At 40.9% G+C, this 16,694-nt stretch overlaps 2 protein-coding genes across 2 annotated transcripts in view; both read right to left on the bottom strand.

The window, feature by feature from the left end:
* Positions 1–3,210: 3,210 nt before the first annotated feature.
* On the bottom strand, positions 3,211–6,007 carry insm1a (insulinoma-associated 1a). The gene has a single exon (XM_023291557.3). It carries the CDS (start codon positions 5,850–5,852, stop codon positions 4,515–4,517), a length of 1,338 nt encoding a protein of 445 aa, XP_023147325.2. The 5' UTR covers positions 5,853–6,007; the 3' UTR covers positions 3,211–4,514.
* A 2,626-nt stretch (positions 6,008–8,633) lies between these two features.
* Positions 8,634–16,694, bottom strand: part of cfap61 (cilia and flagella associated protein 61) — a 49,098-nt gene continuing 41,037 nt past the window's right edge. Inside the window, exons 24-25 of the mRNA XM_023291556.3 lie at positions 12,073–12,166; positions 8,634–11,237 (exon numbers count right to left, since the gene is read on the bottom strand). Of these exons, the coding sequence (XP_023147324.2) occupies positions 11,070–11,237; positions 12,073–12,166 (262 nt within the window). The 3' untranslated portion in view covers positions 8,634–11,069. The remainder of the gene's footprint in view (positions 11,238–12,072; positions 12,167–16,694) is intronic.

The raw sequence follows: 16,694 nt of genomic DNA, 5'->3' as shown, positions 1-16,694 counted from the left end.
AGCTTTTGTGGTTTCAATCCAACTATTATCTGCACTGATGCCATTCCAAATCCTCAGCAGAATGTTCATTCAGCCTACATTCAGGCTGCAGAGTGTTAACAATGACAAATATTTACAACAGGATCTTATTCAGTCCTGAAAAAGATTGATCCTATTGATTAAAACACTGTACAACAAAGCAGCACTATAAATAACAGAATACTGTGGGAGTACAGCAGTGTACAGACTTTGCCTTCTTCTTTCATTAAAGATTTTTCTCTGTTGGTTCAGTTTCAAATTATTTCCATTTTCGTACGTCTCAACATAGAGAAAACCGGAGGAAACATATCAGCTATTATTGCATTAGAGAAGTACTGCAAGGCTGCAACCAACTGTTATGTTCATTATTGATACATCCAATCATCAGCTATCCCCAGATTATCATTTAGAGCAGGGGGTCAAACTCATCTTAGATCAGGCGCCACATTCAGCTCAATTTGATCTCAAGTGGGCCGGACCAATGAAATCACAGCATAATAACCTAAGGATAACGACAACTCCAAATATTTCCCTTTGTTTTTGTGGAAAAAAGTACATTCTGAAGATATTCACATTTAAGGAATTGTTGTTTTTTTTTTTTACAAAACATTATGAACAACCTGAAATTTCTGAAGAAAATTAAATTCAATTTCAACAACATTATGCCTCAGTTTATCATTTACACATTACAACTTACAGATCACAGTGTGTCTACAAAGGTGCAAAATATTTGTCATCTGGAACTGAACATTATTTTACTTCATGATCAAAATGACTAAAGTCACACAAAAAACAAGACAAAATATTACAAAAATGAGACCAAAAATGAGAGACAAAATGACAAAAGTGAGAAACAAAATGACAAAAAAATGAACAAATGATGCAAGCGAGACAAAAAGGAAACACAAAATGACAAAAATGAGAAACAAATTGACAAACAACAAAAGTCAGACAAAATAGACAAAAAACAAAAACAGAACCAAATATTACAAAAATGAGACACAAAATGACAGCAGAACAATGAGCAATCTAGTATTTTACTTTCTGATCAAAACAACTTGTCGAGATCCAGAAATTATTTGAAATTTATGGTTTTACCAATTTACAATTTGCAGTTGATGTCTTCTTTGTAATTTTTACCCTTTACAAAGTCGTCTCGCGGGCCAGATTGGACCTTCTGATGGGCCGGTTTTGGCCCGGGGACTGCATGTTTGACACCTCTGGTTTAGAGGGCTGCAGGGGGCAGGAGTCGGTCCCAGCTGACATCAAGTGAGAGGAGGGCTACATCCTGCACAGGTCCCCAGTCCACAAAGAGACAGAAAACAACATACACTCACACCTACAGCCAACTGAACATTTCCAGTTAATCCACCCTGTGAGTCTTTGGACTGAGACAACCGGCAACATGCAAACTCCACTCACAGAAGCTGCAGCTGAGGTTCAAACCCACAACCTTCCTGCTGTGAGGTGACACAGTCACCCACTGCACCACTTAAGTGAAAATAGCTTGAAAGCACAGTACATAGGATTTGAACAGTGTTCATCATTTAAAAAACACACAGCAATAACACTTTCTTACTGTGTAATAAGTGTGCACCTACTGCAAAATAATAGTTCCTATGTATTGCATTGACTATAGCAGAACATACTTGTTAAACCACTACATGTTGCACACTGTTTTTTTTCTGTAACAGCCTTTACAGACAGAATAGCATCACTTGGTTCAGCACACTACTTACTATGTACATATTAGCCGCCCCGCATCATCCTATAAATGAGTTTTTCCTTTTTGTTTATGCATTTTGAAAGAAAATAGATCTAAGTGTTGACTGAATTATTACAGCGTAGAGAAGAGAAGCCACCAGTTACACTATTTCATTGCACACCACAGTTGCGGCGGACGACCAGTTCGCAAAGCTACATGCTTTGCTTCTGTTGGTCTCACAGGTTTATGAGACCAATAATAATCCCAGGTGTACGTCCACCTGCAGCTGACCCCAGAGAGTGCAGTGCTAACCGTCGCTGGGCGGCACATGCTATTGAAATGAAAGGGGTGAATGGGGGCCCAACCAGAAATGTTTGCCCCAGAGCCCCTCAGGAGGTTTATCCAGCCCTGGCTGCTGTTTTTACTGTTGTAGTAACTTTTTTCTTTCTTTTTCTTTTAATGATTGTGGAGATTCTACATTAAACCTGTAGTGGTGGAGGAAAATCCTTTACTTAAAAGCAGCCGTACCACAATGAAAAAAATATTCAGCTATCTGATAATGTATTTTAATTTCTTGCAAAATGCACTGAAAATTTCAAATGTAACCGTACAGTGTGTGCTATTGAACTAATATTAAGTGCATTATTGTGAGCATTGTCATTATTTATTGAGAGGCACTATTCTATCACTATTTTTGCAAAGTTTTTGGTGGTTAAACCAAAACCAAATGTATCCTATTCTTTGCAGTTCCTTATTGACTATAACTATCAGTAACCCTAGAGCATTTCCCTCCAAAGCATAGTAAGGTGTACTATAAAGAACATAAAATGGAAACATTGCACATTAAATTTGTACTCATAAGTAGTACTAGACTAAATGTGTATATTGTTACCATTCTTAGCAACACATGTTGGTTCTTAAAGGCTTTCCCAGGAATTTTTAGACAAAATATCTTAATTGCAACTGTTTAAGCCCCAAAACACATTAACCGAAAAAAGAACAGCAGAACCAGAGGCTGCAATCATCAATTATCTTCATCTCCAACACATATGATAGTTGTTTTCTTTAGTAACTGACTAAATAAAGTGAAAAATGTCCAATATTTCCTTCAGCCCAGACTAATAATGTCTCAGAAATCTACTGAGTTTATTATCAAGGAAAATTATGTAAGTAGCACATCCTCACATTGGAGAAGCTGTTGCCAGATATTTGCTTTAAAAAAAATGACTCCATTGCTAAATTTAAGTCTCAGAATTGTTGCTAATTAATTTCCTTTCGATCATTTAAATGCTTTTTCAGATATTTTCAGAGAAAGAACCTTCAAATGTGAGTGATTATAGCTCCAAAGTAGCATAAAAATTTAAGATTTGACTATTTTTTAAAGGGTTCAAACAGTTCAAACGCCACAAATCCAGCTGTTAATCTACCTCTGTGAATACATTTTGGTGGTAAAAACTTCCAGAAGACACACAAGACGGCAAAAGAAATCCGTTTCTCAGTTTGGTTTTTATTATTTTTTGGACATTTAGCAAAATACTGCAGAAACATCCAAAGCAGTATAAGAGCTAAGAGTTACAATGAAACCAAAAAAACAAAAACAAATCAAAACAAAAAAAAAGTCAAATAAAAACATGATTGCATTGGTTCTTATTCAAGAGCGGCTGATAGAACTCATTGATTGCTATAATGTCACATGAACACACCGTCCTCACACCTTTTTTCATATAAGTTAAAGGAAAATAAAAACGATTTGGCTACATCATGAAAAAACACAGCAACAGATCACAGGTTTAACCACACAGAGCAATAATTTACACAAATAATTTAATAAATACATAAATAAATAGAAAAAAACAAGATTAGATATACTGTATATTGGTAATACAGAAGGCTTTGTAGAAAATAATCATCATATACCCAGCCAGTGATAAATAAGTGATCAAAAACAATCAGATCAGTGGAGTTTAAGGCAGTTTTACAGCAGGAGTTTCTAATCCAAAGGCATTACCGGCTACACTAGTTTTACTCTTTTTGTTTTCAGGCGACAGCTACTGATCCACAGATCCACAAGCTATGTTAAAGCTAATCAGAGTGATGAGATAAGGTCTGTTCAGGCCTGCGAATTCTGGTTTTTATCGGCTACAGGTCGTCCCCTCTCTTAGGTCTAGGAGCTAATAGCACTTGTGCAGAGATGCTAGAAAAATAAATTAACAGTCTAACGCTTTTTAAGTGTTCAAAACGTCAAAGATCCATTAAGTGGGGTCACAGGTCGGGGGTTCAAACACACACACCCAGAACCGGCTGAAGTGTCCTTGAGCAAGGCACTGAATCCCTGCCAGCTGCATGTGAGCGGGTATGTGAGGACATTTTTTGACTCTTTCGATGTGCTTTAAGAGTTACACTGCAAAAATATCCGTTCATGGCAGCTTTTTAGCCAGAAAATAGAACAATTCCACTTTATTCTTGTGTAATTTGTGCTTTTCCTTGTATTAACATGCAGAATAAGCTTTAAAGAAAGAGCAAGTTATTCTAGAAATGTGTGGGAAAATTTAAGATCAGTATGTTGAAAATTCTTCAAATTGGACAAAAGCTTAGGAGTGATTTTGAACCAAGTAACTGCAACTAAATGACCTGAAGTCAGAGTTGCAGCTTCTCACCAAACGATTGAAAACAAAGGAAAATGTTTTAGATTACAGATATTTTTGCAGTGTCACACTACAATCCTCCCAGAAACAAGGCTGGAATGTGAATCTTGTCATCTGACAGTGAGAAAGCAGCCCAGAGTCCCGGATCAGCAGGCAGGGCGGAGCGGCATCTGCAGCAGGATCACCTGCCGGTTCTCGGACGGGTGGCACTTGTTGATGTGCCTGGTGAGTCCCGGGGAGCTGTAGAAGACGGCGGGGCAGTACTTGCAGGGGTACACCTGTGAGGAGTGCAGCAGGCGGATGTGCCGCTCCTGGCTGCCTCTGCTGGTAAAGTTCTCCCCGCAGACGGGACACAGGTGGCAGGTGGACGAGCTCAGGTTGAGCGGCGCCGCGCTCTGCTCGCATGCCGGTGCGTCCTCCTCCTCCGCCGGCTTTGGGGAGCCGTGCTGTGACGCCAGGTGCTTGCGCAGGTACGCTTGGCGCTTAAACCTTTTCCCACACTGGTTACAATCATACAGTCCATCCTCGGAGCCGGACTCGGACGGCTCAGGGCTGGGTGTGTCCCTGTCACTAGAATCCTTCGCTTCATCCGAAGCCGTCTTCCCGGACGCGGCCACCTTGTCGCACTCTAAATTTTGCGCACCGCTCTGCGGCTTCGGTTTGTGCCACCGCCGGTGAGAGGCGAGGTTGGCCGGGCAGCTGAACACCTTGTCACACTCGGGACACCTGTACTCAACCCGGACTATCCTGGAGCACTTGTGCTGCGCCAGAGAAAACGGGTCTGCGTACGCCTCCCGGCACAGCTGGCACACAAACTCCCCAAGCGGGATGTTCTCTCCTCCGGCCGGCTGGGGTCTGGACGGCTTCTGGTCCACCGGCGCCTCTTTGATCTTCAGCCCGAGGACCGGAGATGTGGTGACATCATCCTCAAAGTGCAGTTTCCGGATAGCTTTGGTTTTCTTGGACGGCGGCTTGCCTTTGCGCTCCGTGTCGCCGGATGGTCGTTTGGACGCTGCAGCGGCAGGGAGCGTCGCGGTGGACGTAGCGCTGGTGTCGGTGCGGCTGCTGTTGCTGGAGCCGATTTTCAGGTCCACCGGGGCGAAGAGGTGGTCCAGAGCGGTGAGCGCTGCTGGTGTGGGGAAAGACTCCGCGGAAACTGGTGATCCGAGGTTGAAGCGCCTCTCGAAGTAGGAGCGGTCGTGATCCTGGCTGACGGGGCGTGTGGGGCTGTAGAGCGCCTGGTACACCGCCTCTGGATTCCCGAACTGCACAGGTTTAGCGTCCGGCTCTGGAGCCGTGGCCGCCACCCCGCAGGTGGGCGTCGGCGTTTGTGCGCGCACCGGGATGGAGGAGAGATGCGCGGAGGACGGAGGCAGCGGCGGCACATCAGCCGCTGTTTGCTCCGCTTCCTCGTCGTCGGAGCGAACCCGGTAGGACACCGGGTTGGTTTTCTTGTTCCTTTTTACCAAAAATCCTCTCGGCATGATCGCGCTGGACGGAAAGCTGAAGGCACTTTGGACGCTGCTGCGGGGAGAAGAAATCCACTTTCAGCCGCTCGTGGATGCAAACATCTGATGCGTCTTTTTGTGCGTGTGTGTGTTTCCTCCTGCTATTGATCCCGTGTTTTCCTCCCGAGGTGCTTTCAACGCAACATAGCTGCACTCTTTTTAAGGCGACATGATGACATTGTTCCCGTCCCCCCCTTGTTGCCTCATCCCCGACCAATCAGAAGAAGCCGAGCTCCCCTGTGGATTTGGGAAGTGGGTGTGGGAGGATGGAGAGGCTGATGGAGGGGAGGAGGGGGGTGATGGAGGGAGGATTTGCAGATTGCAAAGCAGATGTACCTGAGGGTTTTATTGTATTTCAGCCCCTCACACACACAGCCATTCTCCCTCCTCCTCCTCCTTGTCTCGACCCGGGCACACGCCAGGAGCCTCCTGCTTTTACGGTCTGATGAGTTTGTATAGAAATCTACACGTGCCTCGGCTTTATGTGTCTCCTTTGAGTGGTGGGGCTCTGATTTGTCCAAAAAGGAGACATCCGTCGACATAACGGCATAAAATAGCAATAAGGAAAAGTGGAATATGTAAAGCTGGAAAGTAAACAGTGGAGAAAAACAAAGCTGAGCTGATTTTTTTTAATTTGGAACTTTGAGAGGTTTAAAATGCCAGTAAGACGGAAGACCAAATTAAGATGTAAGATAAAAATAAAAATGAAATAATATCCCAATTTGAGAGAGAGAGAGAGAAAAAAAAAAACATCTGCAACAAATGTTCCAAACTAAACTGACTCAAGATTTGGACAGTGCGCAAATAGTTTTCGATGCTTAAACAGTTTTACGCACAAAACGACGAGGTTAAGTTCGGCACTAACATTATACAAATAACTAAACATGAAACACAGAAAAGAGATTTGAAACCACCGGGGCCCAGCAGCATGTGCGCTGGCGTTACAGTTAACTCCGGACATATGAATCCGTCATTTTACGCATACATAATTAATAGCGAGAGGAGGGTTTCCTGCTTTGCATCACAATGGCTGCGCTTGTGCAAGCTGTAGACCCGCCGTGATTGAAAAGGAAATTGCACAGTTGAAAAAAAAAGGAGAAGAAGAAGAAGAAGTGGGGGCCCCAAAAAGCAATCTGGCCCCTCGATACCGTCGGCGACGGCGCGTGCTGTGCGTAATCAGTGCGCTTTTTCTGTGTCTCCAAATGGGGCAAACCGAGATTATCTGCCGGTTAAAACACATCAAACGCAGTTCCTGCGGGTCAAATGTGACCCGGTCAGTCGGATATGAGTCTGTCCAGCACCGTGAGGGATGACGGGACGTGATGTGAGTCAGTGCTGCCTTTGAAATGTGTAAAATGAAGAAGTGAAGGTTTGAGCGCAGGAAGAAATCAGCGTGTAAAGGTGTTTGGGAAACAGCAGGTTTCAGTCAGTCAGATCAGATTTATTGATCTGATCACAGTTTTGACGGTTTGTGTGTCCAAACTGACAACTTAAATACAACCAGTATCCACCAAATGTGAGTCATTATCTCACTGTGACTCTGTCCATTAGTTTACACTCGACAAATCTTCATCTTATCTACCAACCTGTGTATTTATAGTTGATAAACATCACATTTTCTGAAAAGAAATATAAAATTCATCCTGTTTAGACGTGTAGTTTCCACTGGATTGCATTATAAATCAACGTGTTTCAGGTATTCTCTCAAATCAGGTCATTTTACTTGATTGCTACCAGCTTGATTCTGTCTTATATTGCAAGATGCACACATTTTCAGTTTTGAAAATCGACTGAAATAGCAAATTCTTTCCAATGTCTCATGACTTTTGAAAGTCCCAAACACAAAATTTACTTTTAAAGACATGGATTTTGTGCACAAGTGGATGTTTTGTTTTAAATGTCTTTCAGGGTTTGTAATAATTGCTTTAAAGATATACACAAAATATGATATATCAAGGAATGCAGCTGGAGAGCAGTGCAGCTTTAACAGGTGAACACACAAAAGGAAACCCATCATTGTGTACCAACACTGTAAAGGGCCATTAAGTACCATGAAAACACCACAAACTGACACCTTGTTGCAATAAAAGAGCATGCTCTATACATGCAGTAAAGACACCATTAAACTCTGTCCTGACTGATTACATTTTAGACAAAAAGTCTCTCAACATGATCTTATATCTTCTAATATGTGACTTCATACTTGGACACCAGCAGTGCTCTCTCAGCCTGCAGGGCTGTGGTGTGTAAGTGTGGACATATGTTGTTGTTGTGTGTGTGTGTGTGTGTGTGCGGTTATTTTCCCGACAGGCTTCAGCTCAGCCTCATTAACATACAGCTGTAGAGTGACACCCTCCTCCTCCCTCCTTTCTCCCCCTCCTCCAAAAAAGCCACACATCCACTTTCATGTGCAGCTGATTGGTCACGCTGCTGCAGAGTCACGGAGAGCAGAGCTCACACTCACAGTTACAGTTACGGAGGAGGACATGCTGCTGCTGGAAACACAAACACAAATGTATCAGCATGTCAGAAATACTCTTCATTTTGACCAAACTACTGCACATCGTGAGTCAGATCTACTCTAACATCACGAGAGACTTTAGTAATTCAAAAGCTAATAAGTTACATGTGAGTTCTGACAGTGTTGTTAGGAAATAGTGTGGAACAATTAGGTAAAATTAATCAAAGTGGCTTTTTATGATTAATCTAGCTAACCATTTTGCTTCTGTCAATAAAAGAAGTAGGTCTCACTAAGTGTGTGAATACTTAGTGTTTAATCTGTTGCTTCCTGCATGAATATTACACTGTTTTTATATCTGCATCTTTAACCAACAAGGAAGACAATTTTTAAATCACACCATTTTTTTCAGAACGTTTGGCATGTTATGTCAATGCATTTTCAGCTTTCTGCTTGCGGTTTTACTGTGAAAACATAACCTTAGAGCACAAACACTTAGAAGAAGAACATCTCAGCAACTGTGGCTCAGGTGGTAGAGCACTTGTCTTCTAGTCGCGTAAGTTCAACTGGTCTATATTTTTTGTGTCCATGAGAGCATATGGGTCCATGTGGTATACACTTCATCCCTTATCCACAAGTATCCACACAAACATCTTCACACAAATCCACATGCAGCCCAAAATGTGTGTTTGCGTAGTGACTACGCTACAAAGGCAATAGTGTGTATGCTGTGCTGTAGTGTATATTCACACCATGCATCGGTACAATCTACTGCACATATGTGCAACGGAGTCTTCCAAGTGAAATTCCGCGGACTACAAAAGTAGTATAAAAGCAGCAACTATGTGTCAGTTGGTGTCCACAGCTGTCCATGTATGGTTCTGCACCACAGTATAGTCAAGGCTTTAGGGCAAAATCAGGATTTCCTTGTATGCGAGTCTGCAAGAGTGTAAGTTATGTCAATTTTGTCATCTGCCCAAGTCTGTTACCGGTTGAACCCCTCTGCAGATGTCTGCATGCAGCCCAAAATTTGACTGAGTGGACTGTCCGCACTACAAGTGTCCCTGTCTCACTTAGTCAGCTCATTCTGTTGAACATAATGATCTGGCTGCACCTCAGTACCATTCTGCTATAAGAAGAAAACATCTCTTATTTGTATTTCAGTAAATCAATCACTGTCATCTTGAGCCAAGGATGTGGCATCGATGTTCCCTCACTCTGCCAAGGAAGGTGACGGACTTATGTGAGATCGGCATTAGTTTGTCTGTCTGTCTTTTTGTTAGCAACATTATTCAAAAACGGACTAACGGATTTGGTGACATTTTCAGGGAAGGTTAGAAATGACACGAGGACCAGTTGATTAGATTTTGGCAGTGCTGTAGCTTATAGTTTGGTTCCATGGACTTGTTAAAGACTTCTGCATTGCGAGATAGCGGCACAACATCACCGTAGCTATGACTACAAGTGAACACTGCATCAGCCGCCTGCTGACGATCACATGATTGCGAACCTACTACAAATCGACCGCTGCAGACCACAAATTTTTTAAAGATTTCAACTGTCAGAAATCATACAACCACTGAGCAACCTTGGCGGAGTATTGCACTCTGAGTGCTTTTCTTGTTGGATTGGTTTAGTGGAACATTTGCAAGCAGGGAAGAGAGCAACGGATATTCCACTGAAAAAGTACTTCCTTGCTGCAGATCTAGAACCAAAACTTGGAATTTTCAGTGTGGTAGGTTAGCAGAAGGAGAACAGAACGCTGTCTGACATGAGCGGTCAATTGCCGGCATATACCAGCAGCAGCAGTGATCTGGTAAATCAGACACAAGTGTGCCAACTGCACATGTACCAGAAGAACAAATGGCACTGAAAACTAATATTCATTATTCTGAGATGCTGTGTGAGGAGAACAGCTGTAATTGAAGTCGTCACTGCCAGACTTTAGAGGTGCTTTAATTTGCACATACTTTCTTTTGACGATGCCTAAACACAGCAAGCAGTTCTAAATTCTCCAGATATCTTGTGCTCTGTCCACCCACAGTGCTCAACACACATCAGGAACAACCACTAACTGCATCCTGATTCCAGCTCTTTACATGACATGGACGTCATAACATTTTTATTGATTAAACAGCTCCTTCATATCATGTGAATTCAAAAGCTTGAAAATAGAAACAAAACACGACTACCGGCATTTCAAGGTCTTGCTTGGAGAAATTCAATGACTCAAATGTTGAGGCATGTTTAAAGCTCCCAAACTGAGGCAAGTGCTTCTAACTCACAGGATTTCTACATAATAATAAAACTTTCAAGGACTTTTAGGGGTGCACAGAGGTTTTCAGATCTTTCACAGAGCTGATATGACTAATATTCCACAGTGTTCACAGGTGCATGTGAACAACTTCCTCATTTCAGCAACAGCAGATTTTACTGGACATGATTAAACCGTAAGATGCAAATTTCAATGCTCGTTTATTTTTGCTTATCTGAATCACACAACAGCTGGACAACTCATCAAAAATGAGAAAAAAATTCCAATTAAAACTGTTTTTGAACCATTACAGGAAACCACGTCTCCAACTGAAACCCTAAAGTGAAGTCACTTAAAACTAGAATTCACACCCTGACACACACAAAATAAGTAACTTTCTAGTAACATGATTCAGAGTGTGTGAGTCACCTGAGTTCTGCTGTTTAAACCCATGCAGCAGGCTGCTGTAAACTCTGGCATGTCACAGCTGTCCTGGGTGGGCGAACATGGGCAGCAGGTTTCGGTTGTAGGTCAGAAACTTCACAGCGCTGCTCCTCAGAGCCGCTCGACTCTCTTCATGTAGAAAACTATCTGTGTGGAAGGCATCTGAGTCGTCATCCGTCATCACCTGCTGCCTCGACTCATCGCCCTGCAGAGACACACGGGGGAGATTAAAGCCAGGTTAGACAGAACCTCAATGTTTTAGATTAAACTTAATGAGGTTTATGGGCTGCTGGTAGAACAGGTCATCCAGGTCATCTATCTCTGGCTAATCCTGGTCACACCTCGAAGAATCCTCTGCAAATTACTGAGCTCAGATTGTTTGCACTCTATAACTGCAGTAAAGTCTTCATTCTGAACTCCTATCTGCTTCCATTGTGGCAATTTGTATTTTAAGCATTAAGAATGAGAAGGAACAAAATTACGACGTAGAGAATGGCAGAAAAAACGACCATGTGACAAAGAAAGAATGACAGCGATAAAGAAAGAAAAAAACTAAAAAAGACAAAGTGTGTCGAAGATGATAACAAGTTAGTGATAAGTAAATAAACAATTTGAAAAAACATATAAAAGAATGATGGTGAATGCAACAACATAGGGGCAACAAAGAAAGGAAGCACAATAAAAAGTATAACTTTAGAAGGATGGAGGATCAACAAAACACTGAAGTAAATGCAAAAAAATGCCTTAGAATAGAAAATGAGAAGTAAAATAAGAAAAAGAGACAGAAAAAGACAGACAGAAAGAAAGACCAAAAGAAAGAAAGACAGAAAGACAAATAGAAAGAAAGAATAAGTGACAGAAAGAAGGAAAGAAAGGAAGAAAGAAAGGGAAAAAAAATCCCTTCTCAGAAATAAAATAAGAAAAAGAGAGAAAAAAGACAGAAAGAAAGAATGAAAGACAGAAAGAAAGAAAGACAAAGAAAAATAGAAAGAAAGAAAGAAAGAAAGAAAGAAAAATCCCTTCTCAGTGAAAGCACAGACCTCCAGTGTATTTAAGCTGATCTGTCGAAGCTCCTGCTCAAAGTCGGAGAATCTGTCGTGGAAAACGGGCAAACAGCGGCTCTCTCTGAAGAAACTGCAGGAGACACATTGACACAGCATTTAGAACATCTGCACTGTGTTAACTCAGCAAATCATCACACTGCAGGAGAAGCTTCTTCAGACCACCACAGGACAGCAGAGTATTACCGCTGACAGACATCTCAAATTTAAGCTACTGTGTCACAGTGACTTTTAAAAACGAATACAGAACATTCAGATCTGGAGCAACAACTCACCTCTACTCCGTTTAGAAACAATCTATTTAGCCTCTAAAGTGACACGAAAACTACTCCACTGACACCAGACTGGCAAAGTGTGTTTAGTGTGGGCAGATTTTTAAGCTTATTGAGAGCTTGAACAGGACGAAACTGAGCCTCAGCAAACCAAATATCACAAATATCAAAATAAAACCTTTTTGCAGCAGAATCTGTCATTATATCACCAACCATCTGGTACCTTCTATTAAAAGACTGCTTCACCAAGTTACAAGACATGTTCTCGTACGACACAAGACTAAAACTATTGATGACAAATATACAGTGTATTCTCGTTTAGTTCTAGTGGTGTGGAGTGACAGAGAGTTTGGATTTTATTCATCTCACAGTTTTTAAGGGACAATTTGTGCTGGCAGTTTATTTAGTTTGTAATCCAGAGAGATGGTGACATTGTTTCTGGAAAGACATGATGTTTTTTCATTCTTTATAAATCTGCTTTTGCAAAACTGTAAAAATGGAAAAAACAAATTCAGTTAATCTCAACTGTTGTCCTGGAAGTACAGGAGCAGACATTTCAGCATCTGGACAGAACAAAATGCTGCTCATTACTTGTTAAAACAGAGGCTCCACCTTTTTTGTGTGACTCTTAGAAATAAAATCAGAGTAATTGGGGCTCCTGGTCACATTTTAGACATCTATGATTTGTTGGCTGCTTCCCGAAGATACGTCACATAGTTCAATCTACAAAAGTGTTGGAGGTAAAACTCTCCAAAATGTTAAAAGTCAAAATGATAGAACTAATCAAAAATGAAATGTGTGTATAAAAACTTCTTTTTGATGTTTTTCCACTGCCCTTTTCTTGTGGTGTCATAGAGCGGCCTGATTCTCTATTAAGAAGCACTGGACTAAACTGTATAAAAAGGAGAAAGCAAAGCTCACCTGAGGCAGCAAACACATGTAATGATTTATCAACTATTTTTACCTAGAATTCAAGTCAAGCAGCCAGTATGCAGGAATTCAGTATTAGTTGAGATACTGATGCTTTTGAAGAGGTAGAGAGAAGAATTCAGAACCTGATACACACAGTAAAGATACTGCGTTACAAGTAAAACACCTGCAGTCTAAGTCTGATGTCAGTAAAGTTATGCAGTGTATTATGGAAAATGTCTTTGAAGTCTCAAAAGTTGGATGGATTGTGATTAATGATTGTATGTAACAGTCCAAACCTCAAAATTACAAAACATTACACTACTGTTCAAAAGTTTGTTGTCACTTAAAAATGTTAATTTTGAAGGGAATTTTTTTTTTTCAATGAAGGTAACATTAAATGAATCAGAAATACAGTCTAGACATTGTTAATGTGGTAAATGACTATTCTAGCTGGAAACAGCTGATTTTTAATGGAATATCTCCATAGGGTTACAGAGGAACATTTCCAGCAACCATCACTCCTGTGTTCTAATGCTACATTGTGTTAGCTAATGGTGTTGAAAGGCTAACTGATGATTAGAAAACCCTTGTGCAATTATGTTAGCACATGAATAAAAGTGTGAGTTTTCATGTGAAACATAAAACTGCCTGGGTGACCCCAAACTTTTGAATGGTAGTGTATATCTACATTTTTTTAAAATGCATGAAATAGCAGCAAATTCTCCCATTTAAGAAGCAGGAACCCTGAAATGTTTAGCATCTTTGCATGTAAAATGAATTGACACTTAGTAGTTCATGAATTTTCAGCTCTACATAGTTTAATTTCGAACTAAATGTCATTTTTAGAAGCACTTAATGTGCTTCATATGTAAAAGTCAAAAACTATAAACTAGCAGCTGTTGGGCAAATGCAGTGATGTAAAAAGAATTGTATTCAATGAAATGTATTAGAAGTACAAAAGAGGTATGAAAGCCAAACACTTGTATAAAGTACAAGCTCAAATTTGTAATTCACCACAGTACGTGAGTAAATGCACTTTGTTAATTTCCGTTACTGGAAACTTTCACTGTAATTTGTGCGAACTGGCTCTTCATGTGAAAGGATCCGGCATCCAGAAGCTGCACTAACTGTGCTGACTGAATAACCCCCAGCCGACACACGGCCAATCAATTATTTTAACGGCTCCTGATGCTCCGTCAGCCCCCACAATGACTTTATGAGTCAGCTGAGGGAGTGGCGTGACGAGGAATCAGCCTCTACAGCGGGGAGGCTCCGGCTTTGTCTCGTCCTGCACCGGCCACAAAGACAGATTGGGGAGCTGCATAAACAGATTAGGAGGCGGGGGACAATAGGCGTCCGTGTCTGGGGGTCATTTGTGTTGAAACCTCAGAAGCAGGTCACCCGCTGTTTGACAAACACGCACACACCGCAAAGTCACACCAGCAAACACACACTAGAGGACAAAAGACAGCAGATCTGTCTCTCTGTGCGCTCGTCTTATGTGTCATTTTGACCATTGAAATCATCAGTCAGCAGTCATGATGTGAAGTTTCACTACCTGCAGCATTCTGAAAGTGTTTCCTCCTGAAACAGGGAAAGTGGCTCATTTTATACAGAACCTGATTATGAAAGCATCTGTTTTTATGAGCTTGACCACCTGCTGTTTGTCTCATTTTAGCACAGAGACCGAAAAACTGAAAAACAGCAACATGTTTTCTTGCATACATGAAATTATACTACTGCAGGGACTGGACAAAATAGCAGGAACACAGTATAAAAAAAAAAAAAAACAAAAACAACAATGCAGAAACTACCAATACGGTGGAGCTGCTTTGTCATTTTGTTGTCAACAAACTAAAAGCAGACATCATTCAAAGCTAATCATTTTCGCTGGTCTGCTGGAAGTGCAAGTTGTTAGTTTTGATGTTTGTTTACCTCATGCATCACTGATAAAAGACCCCAGGAAAAGATAATATTAAAGAAAAGTGTACACTGTTATTTATTATGGAGGAGCTTTCTGTTCTCTGATGAGGAACTGTAATTCATGTTGATGAGCGAAGTAAACTAAAGCTATGGGTTGATTATGTCTCCAAGAAAAGGTTTTAACAGCAACATAAAAGCATGGGCCTGAAAATCAAACTAGAATTCTGGTTTATTAAGAGACGCTCAATGTTCTGTCCATTACTGCAATTTGTAACAGATTAAAAGTAACACTGATGGAACGCTAAATTCATTTTGGAGGAGGAAATGAAAGTGAAAAGTGACATTTTTAGTGAGTTTTTCAAGAGCACTCACTTTTAGCTTGACCTTTGAATGAAGTGATTTAAAATAATCTGAATCCTAGTTGTCTCGTGGTGGTAGAAGGGGAGTTTCTGGTGCCCCCAGGGAGGTTTTAAACCCCAATGGAAAATCAGTGCAACCAAAATAAAAAGAAATGACAAAAAAATTGTAATTAAATTTTAAACATTTTTATGACTCAGATGCTCAGAAATAACGTGTAGATTCCAGTTGAATAAGAGAGCAAAGACTCACTGTTTTATTGAACGTGGAACAATCATGCTTACTGTCATGCACAGCCTCTAAAGGCCGACTATGAGTCAGGGGAAACCGTGATTGCAAGTTCACAGCATTTGAAGTGGTGACTACATAACTATTATAACTAAACTGGATTTTTTTCTTCAAAGTGGATCTAATTTATATTTATATAATAACAATATTGACACATAACAACTGAAACGTGATGGTGTGAAAGGTGCCTAATAAAAGATCCTAAAGAACCCTCAGAGAAATATCAGGCAAATCTGCAGTTCCCCGCGGCTCTCCAGTGACTTTCAGCTCATTGTTCATCTGTTTACTGTTTCACCATCCTTACAGCATCATTTTCTAGTGCAGCAGGTGCCTTTTTCTGTTCAGAAGCTCTAAAATTTCACAATACAGTATCTGCTAACAAATTAGACACAAGCTTGTGAACACAGTAGAACAGGGGTGTCAAACATAAGGCCTGTGGCCCAAAACTGACCTGCAAGATGACTTTACAAAGTGTAAAAAAGACAACATGAAGTGCAATTTTTCAGTAAAAGTAACTGCTATTTTAAATTTCTCCACAATACTGCCACAACTTTTCTATATATTATCGAATAATTCTTCAGGACAGAGACAGCACCAGACATTAATTTGCCACTGTAAAAATTACAACTGGGGGTCTGTACAGACCAACATGTTCTACACATGGGCACTTGAAGACATGATGGTGACCTCCTGATGGCAAGAGAAAGAGCTCCTTTTGTGCAAACATTTATCAGGGAAGTGGAATACAGTGTATACATCATCATTTATACTGCTAATTTATAACCTATGCAGTCTTTATGCCTTATTGTACTTCTGGGAAGACACCATGTGTATTTTCTTGTGTGTTTG

Source organism: Amphiprion ocellaris, chromosome 12 (genome assembly GCF_022539595.1).
Source record: "Amphiprion ocellaris isolate individual 3 ecotype Okinawa chromosome 12, ASM2253959v1, whole genome shotgun sequence".
Taxonomy (NCBI): Eukaryota; Metazoa; Chordata; class Actinopteri; family Pomacentridae; genus Amphiprion; species Amphiprion ocellaris.
Note: the sequence above shows the minus strand (reverse complement) of the source record. Positions and strands in the feature narration are given on the sequence as shown.

Bases quoted from the DNA above. Each gene is read 5' to 3' on its own strand.
- insm1a (XM_023291557.3), bottom strand. From the start codon at position 5,852: ATGCCGAGAGGATTTTTGGTAAAAAGGAACAAGAAAACCAACCCGGTG.